This window comes from Dipodomys spectabilis, unplaced genomic scaffold (genome assembly GCF_019054845.1).
Source record: "Dipodomys spectabilis isolate Male_0828 unplaced genomic scaffold, ASM1905484v1 ptg000297l, whole genome shotgun sequence".
Lineage (NCBI taxonomy): Eukaryota > Metazoa > Chordata > Mammalia > Rodentia > Heteromyidae > Dipodomys > Dipodomys spectabilis.
In genome coordinates, this window is record NW_024870974.1 from 16783670 (window position 1) to 16794418 (window position 10749).

General features: G+C 47.1%; 1 protein-coding gene across 1 annotated transcript in view; it reads right to left on the bottom strand.

Annotated features, from left to right (window-relative positions):
* Positions 1–4923, bottom strand: part of Dclk2 (doublecortin like kinase 2) — a 94817-nt gene extending 89894 nt beyond the window's left edge. Inside the window, exon 1 of the mRNA XM_042701854.1 lies at positions 4498–4923. Within this exon, the coding sequence (XP_042557788.1) occupies positions 4498–4918 (421 nt within the window). The 5' untranslated portion in view covers positions 4919–4923. The remainder of the gene's footprint in view (positions 1–4497) is intronic.
* Between the last annotated feature and the right edge of the window lie 5826 nt (positions 4924–10749).

Below are 10749 nucleotides of genomic sequence, written 5' to 3' on the forward strand. Positions count from 1 at the left end.
AGGAACAGTGCCCAAGCCCTGAGTTCAAGCCCATGACCGGCATTAAAGAAAAAGTTTGATAATCACAGGCCAAGAGAACCTAATTTCCTTTCTTTAATACACCAGGGCCACGTTGTATCTGTTTCCATAGCTTAAACTCTCATGAAATACTCATCTTGTCTTACAACTTTCCAAGGAGGACTGCACCATATTCATCTCATACATGCTTTCCGCATATCCCCATTTCCCCCCCTTTCGGCTTATCCAAATGGAAACTTCTCTTCCTGTTACTCTGGAAACAGCTTATTAAGCAGCTGTGCCAAAGCACCTCTGGGAAGAGGACAATAAGATTATATAAGGGGGGCTGGGAAGGTGGCTCAGTGGTAGAGCACTTGCCTTGCATGCATGATGCCCTGAGTTCGATTCCTCAGCACCACATAAGCAAAAAGAAAAAAGCCGGAAATGGCGCTGTGACTCAAGTGGTTGAGTGCTACCCTTGAGCTGAAGAGCTGAGGGACAGTGCTCAGGCCCAGAGTTCAGGCCCCACGACTGGAACCCCCCCCCCCCCCCCCCGCAAAAAAAAAGATTATATGAGGGCAGGGATTCCAGGCCGAGTCAGCACAGATCGTCCCAACAACAAAATCTGTGGTTTGGCGAAAACAAGTCCTATTTTTCAAAATACATTCCCTGCAAATATCTAGGAACCACCCCCTTTCCACCTTACTTTGTCTCAAGCTTCCCTTTACAAATACGGGATAAAAGGATGTCTAGATGAAGACCCTTTCTGGCAGGAACAAGTAGCTGTGAATTTCTTGGAATCCAGCAAACACTATGTCACAGCTCCACGCGACCCTTCTTGCTCCACAGGGGGACAGTGGCAGTCTCTGTATCTTCTGGGGGACACACTGCGGCTAGGAAAGGCCCCCCAGGGTCCTGACACTCCATACACAGCCACTTAGGTCAGAGAAGGGTACACATGGGAGACCAAAAAGGACCCAGCACAGAGAGGGAATCTGCCAAGCTCTTGGTCTACAGGAAAGGACAGGAAGCCAGAGAACTGAGGTGAACTGTTCTCCAGCCCACTGTTCTCCAATCCTATTGGTTTTTTCCCATGCTGGGCAAAACCTCTTCAGGGCAGCCCATTGTTATCTATACCTCCGAAAGGCTCTGGAGGAAAGGCATCCCGTGGAAGAGAACTAGAGTTAGAAATTCTAACTCAGCCTGAGCAGAAGAGAACCCAATAATGCCCCACCCATCTAGACATTTTTGGGGGACCATGAGAGATTATCCCAAGCCAGATTTCCCCAGTACTGACTGACTGCTAGGAGTCAAAGATGGCGAAAAGACCCCCAACCAGCTAGAAAGAATAAACAGGATTTCAGGAATGCATCCATTTCATCAATTCAGTAGAATTAATCCAGCCAGCCTAGGTAAATCAATAAGCTGAAGGAGCCTGCTGGCGGAGGACAGTGTAGTAGTAACAGCAGAACAGCTTTTCATCTCCAGAGACTTTCAAGGTCCAGGGCAGAAAGAAAAAAATCTAGGCCATGCAAATTTCTTTTGTCCTGTGCTCTATGGGATCCTGGCTCTGAATGGGTGCTCACGCCTTGCAGTCGCCAGCCATTTTTGGTTTTTTTTCCCCTATTTCTTCTGGACAACAACTTAGGGGAAAAAAAGGGAAAAAAAATCCCTTTAAACTACAAGTTTCATGGAAGGGAAGCGGTAGAAAAGAGCCAAATAGAACGGTATAAATACTGTTGAGGAGACTCTTTATTAGAAAGCAATGGACTACAGCCAAACACAACAGCCCGGGCAGCACTACTGACCTGTGCTAATGAAGGCAAACATCTTGATAGAACAGGCTAGTTCCTCTCAAGATCAATCTGAGCATTTGCACACCTGACTTTACCTAAAAGTCCAAACTATTTGCATTCTGGAGTGATGGGTATTAAGGGCTTTTTGTTGTTGTTTGTTTTTGTCATAGGGCTTGAACTCTGGGCCTGGGTGATGTCCCTCAGCTCTTCAGCTCAAGGTGAGTGCTCTACCACTTGAGCCACGGCACCACTTCCGGTTTTCTGGTGGTTAATTGGAGATAGGAGTCTCACAGACTTTCTTTCCCAGGGTTGCTTTGAACCATGATCCTCAGATCTCAGCCTCCTGAGTAGCTAGGATGACAGGTGTGAGTCTCTGGCACCTGGTGGGCATTTAGTATTGATGGCTAGTTTTCCTTTGAAAAGCATTTTTACTGGACTGGTATTCTACACATTTTGTAGGAAAGTTAAAAATTAGACAAAATCCACTGTCAGAGACAAATTCCACCATGACAACATAACGGACCGTGTTTTCTTTTCATGTAATTCCTTAAAACAACTTCGCACAAATGAGCAAAGCCATCTTATAACATTTGTTGGGTGAATGAATGCCATTATTTATCTCGCTATAGTGATTTGGACAGAGTGAGTTTCTTCCCAACTCTTTATCCTCCACATGAATGATTTGAAGGAAATTTGTCAACCATTCATTTTTAGTTGGGACCCAACTTAAGAATGCGTTCCAGTGGATCATGCAAACCCCCTAGGTAGGGACAACCTTCATACAATGTAGCCTCTTATGAATTAATGTGGAAAATAGTTGCTTGGATCATTTCAGCAATGATTACTCCTGATAATCCTCTATAAATCACCTTAATTCTATATAACAAATACATGGTTAAAATCACTTCAGATTCTGGTTACTTGGGAGGATAAGGGCCACTAGGTTCAAGTGGCCAGCCAGCCTGCACACACAGCTAGAAGATCTGAGCTCAAAGACCAAGCCAGGTGTAGTGGTGCATGTCTGTAACCCCAGCTACATAGGAGGAAGGAAAAGGAACATGGAGGTCCAAGACTGGCCTGGATAAAATAAACAAGAGACTGAAAAATAACTAATGAGGATTAAAAAAAAAAACAGGCAGAAAAGTAGCTAATCACTTTACAAATAATTAGGTAAAGATTGCTTTCAGGTGTTTAACATGACCAAGAAGTAAGACTCTCCATACACCACATTTTCTTTTTACTTATGTTCTTATAATTGTCCTTAAAACCAAAACACTACTGACCAAGACAATATGGGAACACCCTGCCCCCCCCACACACATTTAATTTTGGGTGAGTTGTCATCTAGCCAGAGATAGGCAAACATCTGCTAAGCGTGTTCCCATGGATTAGAGCTGAAGTTCAGGAAAAAAAAAAAAAGCATATCCAGTGAGATGCTTATTGCTTAAGTTTCCTCATCAGTAAAATGAATGACATTCATTTAGAACATCATAGAAGAGCCAGATGAGAAAACGGAAGGGAAATGTGTGACTCTGGAGTTGATTTCCTTCCCTGCCTACGGCTAGTCAGAGTGGACCAAAAGGACTAAGAAAGGTGCTGGAGAGCTGGCCCTCTGGAGATCTATAGAAAGAGCTACCTGATCTTTCTGGGTCTTGTTTAGAACTTGAAGCACCTTCTTAACTGCCAGTAGCACTCTTCTTTCCGTAGGAGTAAAGGTTATAGGAATGACCCAACATCCTCCAAAGTGGTCCCTCCCAGGGAGGCCTGGCCCAGCTGTGGATTGCAATAACCTCCATCACTCTAACTAGCCTTTCTCCTGGGAGGAGGAGGAGGAGGCAGGAAGCCTGACCTTGATTGGCCTTTGCCAGCCATTGGGGAAAACCCCCACTTTACCTACACATTACAATCATCCAGAGTTTTCAAAACTCTGCCTGTCCAAGCAACACCCCAAACCAAGCATATATTTATGATATGGATATCATGATATGATATGGATATTTAAGATGGAGGAGGGGGGAATCACCAATATTTCTCAAAGTGCTCAGTGTGATCCAAGAGGCATCCAGGACTGAGTTACCTGCTGGCCAGGGTCACCTGTCCAGACTCAAGTGACATTGAAGCAAGCCCCAGCAGGAAAGCCTGGGGCCTGCCTCGGCCACAGCTGGTCGGAGCCGAGACTACAGGACCCCACACATGGGAACGTCACAGGTAGGTGTCTGAGCTGGGGGTGGGGTGCGGTGTCATTAGGCTGCTCCCCCTGACAGTCCTTTTTTCTTTTCTTTTCCTTTACAAAGTTTGGGTCTCCACAAAAAACAAGTTGTCAAACATTGAGAGGCGGCAGGCAACGCCTGACCAGGCCTCTGACAATTCCTACCCAGCCCCGGTTTAAAGAGAAAGACCACCTCCCTCTCCCCCTTCCTTCCTGGGAAGGAAGGAATAATCCGTGTGGACAGGTGGTTCTCCCTGCCCCCCCCCATCACCCCAAGCTGCTGAAGCGGGGAAAGCGCAGCACCCCACAAAGCACCCGACCTGTGCTCACTCCCCTCCTCCTCCCAGCCCCCGCCACGCCGGGCCGAGGGGAGGGGGCGCGCGCGCGGCGGGCCCAGGCCCTGCTGCACCTGCCGCCCCGCGCGCCCAGGGGAGGTGTGGGGGGCGAGGGGGACCCGGGGGACCCCCCTCCCCACGCACACACAAGCACACGCACCTTCCAGCAGCTCGTCCAGGCTGGTGACCTTGCGGCTGCCGTCGATGGTGTAGATGGTGCGGACGCCCTGGGGCAGGTTGACGTTGTCGGAGAGCGAGCGGGTGAGCTCGGCGAGCAGCGCGTCGAAGGAGCGGAAGCGGTCCCCGGAGATGGCGAAGAGCAGGCCCTTGAAGTAGCGGTCCCCGTTGCGGTAGAAGCGCGCCTTCTTGGCCTTCTTCTCGGAGCTGAGCGCCTGCAGGGTGCGCGTGCGGTAGAAGCTGCAGTGCGCGCTGTGCGCCGGGCTGGGGATGAGCCCGTTGCCCTTGGGGCCCGAGCTGCTGCTGCCCCCGGAGGAGCTGGGCGCCCCGCGGCGCGACCCCGGCCGCGGCCTTTTGTCCCGCTCCTCGAAGTGCTCCAGCTCGATACTCCGGGTGCTGGCCATCGCGGTCGCTCAGTACCCCCCCCTCCTCCGCACTCCTCCCCTCCCCAACCCTCCCCGCGATCGCGAGGCCGGGCTCCGCGCGGGGGGCCTCACCGCACCGGGACGCCCGGCCCCGGCATCGCGCCCGGTCCCCGCAGGCTAGACGAGGCCGCCCGGCCTCCCTCCCGGCCCCCGCGCGCCCTCAGCGCCCGGCTGCCCGGCTCATTGTCCGGCGCCGATCGCTCGGGGACGGGGGTGGGGGAACCCCCGCCGGCCGCCGGGGCGCCCCACGCCCCCCGAGGCGCCTCCTCCACCGGCCACGCCTCGCCGCTCCCGCCCGCCCCGGGCTCGGCCCCCGGCGGGGGCGGGGATGGGGACGGGGACGGCCGGGGGAGGCCCGGCTCCGCGCGCCCGCCGCCGCCTCCGCGCGCGCCCGGCCCGGCCCGGCCCTTCCTGCCCGGCGCCCGGCGCTGGCGGGAAATGCTGCAGCCCGCCGGGCCCCGCCGCCCCGCGCGCCCGCGCGCCCCGCCCGGTGCCTCCGCCCGGCGGTCGGGGGTGGGGGTGGGGCTCCCGGAGGACGCCGCCACCCCGGGAGACGGGGCGGTGGGGAAGGAGGAGGGGCCGGCCGAGGCGCGCGGGGCGGCGCCGCACCCCACCCGCGCGGGCCTCCGGGTCCCAGGCAGCCCCGCCCGCCTGACAGCCGAGGCCGCGCCGCGCGCGCTCCCGGGCGCGGTCCCGCCGCGCGCGCGCACGCGCCCCTCCGCCCGCGAAACGGAAACGCGCAGGCCCCAAAAATCTACAAAGGAAGGAGACTCAAGGGCAGGGAGAGCATCCCGGAGCCCGCCTCCCCTGCCCGGGGGCGGGGGGGGGGGGGGGGAGCCGGGCCGGGCCGGGCCGGGCCGGGGCCCTCGATCTTAGTTATTTATTTCAGATGTCTTGCTTTATTATTATTATTATTTAAAACCCTTTGCAGATTCGTTGATGTGATGAGTTCAGTAAGTTTCAATGAATGAATAATGAGTTTCTGGGTTTTGAGAGGTGGGTTGAACCCTCTAAAGAGGGCGTGCCCTATGTCAGGTGCAAAAGAGAGAGAGAGCCTGGTTCCCTGCCCTTCCCCCCCCCACCTTAAGACCCGTGTGTGATCACCCATCCTAGCTGGAAATGGGATTTGAGTTGTGTGCCCTCAGGGTGGGGAGCCCCAGCGATTTCCATTTTACAACTCAAGAAAGATGACGGTCTAGGTTACTTTGTCCTAATGACTACTGAGGGTGGGGGAGAGGCTGATGCTCTACTACTTGAGTCAATAATAGCTTCTTTTGGGGACAGTTCATTGGAGATAAGGATTTGAAAGAGTTTCCTACCCAGGTGCCTTTGAACTGTGATCCTTATATCTCAGCCTCTTGAGTAGCCAGGATTACAGCCTGAACCACCAACACCCCATTCACACACCAGTCTTTAATTATGCAGCACTTGGTGCTTCTAGGGCCCCAGACAGCAATCCCAAACTGACCTTCCAGGTAGAAAGGCAGTTCCCTCTGGTGGGTCCCAGAGGCCTCACCTCCTTTCCGAGGGCTGGGTGACCAGCTGGCTTGTGGCATTTAAGCATGACACGCAAACATCATGTCCCTACATTAAATGAAGATGACTGGCATATTCTGGAAGCAATGGAAGTCAGTGTACAACAGAGGTAGCTGCAGACCCATGCTGATCCCTCCACTGTTCACAAGAGCCAAGTTATGGATCAAACTACGAGCCTCTCAAACAGGTAAAGGATAAAGAAATGCAATGATAAACTATAATGTACACACACTAGGGAGTTTTATGCAGTCATGAAGAAATGAAATTATGTAATTGAAAGAAAAGGGAAGGAACTAGAGATCATTCTGTTCAGCTAAAGAAGGGTGACTCAGAAAAGCAAATGCTCAATGTCTGCTCTCATCTGCATAATCTACCTCTGAGGAAAAAAAAGACATGAGTGCAAAAGAGTGCCCAATGGGGAGAAGCTATCCGATGTAAAAGAGAGGAGCTAAAAGATGAGGGAGGAAAATACAGTAGACGTACATCGCGAGAAAAGGTGATAGCAAAACAGAAACACTTTTTGTGAGAAAGTTGAAAAGAGAATTGGAGGGAAAGGGGTAAGAAATAGGGAGTGAATATCAATATAATTTTCATACATTATATTGATGCATGGAACTATCACAGTGAAACCCCTCGCCTTGTACAACTGCCATATGCTCATAAAAAATACTAAATTTCACCCTTCTCTGGTAGGCTGACACTACCAGTTGTGCCATTCTCCAACCCTGATCTGACTCTGCAAGTTGTTTATTTGAAGAATCTCATCTGTCACCCTCTTAAGAATTAAGGTACATTTGCTCTTCAAAAGATGTTTATATTGTACATCGTACTGATATATATATATATATATATATATATATATATATATATATATATATATATGGTTATACTTGGCCAAAATTTAATGACTTAGTAAAAAACTTTACCGTCTGCCTTTCAATCTTAATGCGACTGCAGTTTGGTGGCTCCAGGAAGCCAAGGACTGATTAATTTGGGTCATTTAATGATTTAAAATTTATAGAAACAAGCAGATTCTTCTCTCCGATGCAATTACAGAATTTGCAGGCTAAGACATTTTATCTGACATTTCATTTATTGAGACACTCCTTTATTTTTCCCAGACTGAGAAATACCATCCAATTTGCCAATCATTCATCCTTCCAATGGTGACCTAATTCTCTTAGGTAGGTGCAAGACCCTGCTTTTGTGGGCTTAGCTAGGAGGAGCTGAGCACAGGGAGATGGCCCTTTGCTGGCTGAGAGTCCACATGCCCCTAGCTCATTCTCTTTCCTCTATACCCTTTCCTAACACTCCTTAACGTAAAACTTGCTTGAGTAAAAACTTTATGTTTAGAGTACTTTCAGATGATTTTTATCTCTCAACTACTAGGCAGCTCAATCCCAAAAATTTCCTCCCATTTTCCTATGATCAGAAACAATCCCTTCTGCTCTCATGAATCCATCGAAGACTATCTACTGGGGAATATTTCATAGGCAATCACCTAAGTCACCTGGAGGAGAAAAACTGAACCAAGCCAGAAGGAAAAGTAATGGTCTTTGTTCTCTACGCTTCTCTTTGGCCCTCACAGATGAGCAAGGCTATCTATCGAGAGCGGCCTTGAGTGTAAGTGGTCCTTCCTTCCAAGTTCACCTGGCCTAAGAAATACAAAGCAAATTCTCTTGTTGGAGCCCCTTACATAAGGAACTTGATGTGGCTATTTCTTGGTTTGCTTTGTGCTGCTTTATTTCACAAAGGCCTTAGCTAATCTTCACTTGGAGCCAGAAACTTCTGCTTTGCAAGGCAGATCTCCAGCTATTCCATTATCTGTTGCATAAAAGATGATGAGGGAAGTTTTCGGCTGCTGCCTCATGTTTTCGTTTCTGGGTGCCATGTGCCAAGACTCCTTCCCATGGGAAAAAGCAAGGGGGAAACTACTTTCAGTGAAAGGCTTAGTGACTGGATACTGACTTGAATTTGAAGCTAAGCTTGGATTTTTACACCCCCCCCCCCAATTTTCAATGGTTTTAACGAGAAAAGGCATAAAGCAAGAGGGAACTTAAGTTTTCTTGTTTATTGCTCTACTATAGAAACCTGGTTCTCCTTCTCACTTAGGATTCTTATAGCACTTCATGTACATATTAATACAAAATATAACTCATTCTTTATAAATATGCATGAGGAAATGATTGAAACTAAGTTTAAGTATCAAAAATCTAAATTTAGAAAATTCTGTTAACTTTGTAATGAAAATATTAGCTAAATGAAAGAAAAATTCAATTATGTATGATATATGATTGTATAATACACATATATATAAAACATATATGTGATATTATATATGTATATCACAAGCATACATGTCCCCCAGGGGAAAGTTGTGATTCTTCTGTTAGACATTTAACCTCCAAAATCAAACTTCCATATTTCATATAAACTCCATCTAGTCACAATGGTATCCAGTAATTTGGTGCTACTCTAATAATAAAAAATAACAAAGACATTAAAATCATAAGTAACATTCTTATAAGAAGTAGATATATATATTTTTTTTCTCTTAACTCTGCTGCAGAAGAACATGCAGGCAGTTTGTTCTATCCATATCTTCCAGACATAGTTGAGAGGGTTCCCACATTATTTTCCCCAAAGCAGAAGTCCATAGAAAAGGGCTGTAGTAAAGTTGCGTCCATAATATCAAATTTCCAAACCCAGTATAAACATATTATCTCATATGTTCTTTACACCAATGGTTACTTGAAATTCAAAAAAGCATTTAAGATTTTTTTAAATTTTATATTCAATCAGGATTTTAGTGGATTTTTCTCAGTAGCACACTTAATGCTTGTACAAATATTGAAGGTGATAAACTATGTTCATGTCATTTTGAAAGTTAGATTAAAATAATGGTGGTCAGGAACATTTAAGGCAATAAAGAATTCATAATGATTAATAAGTAGTAATGACCTAGTTAGAGAAACAGCTTATAGACAATGATATAATAAAGATTGGGCAGCAGAGATAGAAATTGCCTTCAGGGTATACTCCCTCTAGAAAATGTTCATTTGAAGCATTCAAAGTCCATTAATCAGAGAGGTCTGTCCTGATTTTTATACTTACAGTAGGTTTAGATTGCAAATTAGAGCTAGTTATTTCAGGACAAATATTCTTTATGCTCTACCCATATTTGAAATATCCAAAGGTTAAAACAATTTCTATAACAATTCTGTTATAGAAATAATGCTGTTACTCAAACTTGGATCAGTACCTTCAGTAAACGTACACTTATTTTCCTATGATTATTTTTAGGTTAGAAAAACTAGTCTTTCCTTGGTGCTCTACAGAATTCTGCCATCTTGTTTTAAATGGCTGATACTAAATTTGATTTACTGTGTATGTGAATGATTCAACATATGTAATATGTAATACAAATATATGTATTGTACTTTTTGTATATATGATATTGTGTTGTATATTATGTCACACATATGACATCAAACATTTATAACAAAAGGATATATTAATACTTAGTCGCCATATTTTGGTACCTGCGGGCAGTATATGTAATCATGAGAGGGTGAGGCCTAGTGGAAGGAAGTTAGCTCCTTGGTCATATCCACTTCCTAGAAGGGGATAGTGGGCTTCTGCCCCTCCTCCTCTCTCTCTTTGCTCCCTGGCCACTATGAGAGGAGCATCTTTGCTCAACTATATGTATTCATTCCCATGATGCTGTGCCTCATCACAGGCCAAAACAACAAAGCCCGGTGACCACAGACAAACCTCTGAAGCTAGAAGTCACACACACAAATCTTTCCTCTTTTTTAAGTTGTTTATCTCAGGGGGTCTGTCAGATCAATAGAAAGCTGACTCACACAGAAGTATAGGCGTGTAATGATTTGACTACATCCATTTGAATGCAACAGACGTGTCCATCTTTAAGAGCTTGGTAATATTATAAAATGATATGTCTCTGTTACTTGATTTCAGTTCATTTGATAGTATTTTTCTTCCTTGTGAGTCCTCTCTCTAGTGGTAAGCTCCTGAACTCCCGGGGTCTTACGTGGATTCTAAATGCTCAGTCCAGTGTCCTCACAGGAGAAATTTGGAAAATGAGTCAGCCATCCGAGGAGCTCTGCTCTGCCATTATTGTCAGTGGAGGACGCTGTCAATGGCCAGTACCCTCTGTTGGCACAGTGGCGGTTTCTGAAGTTATAAAAAAGGGAGCTCCCATCTCAGCCTTGCTGTCTTTGGCTACCACTTAGACAGACTGATTACCTTAC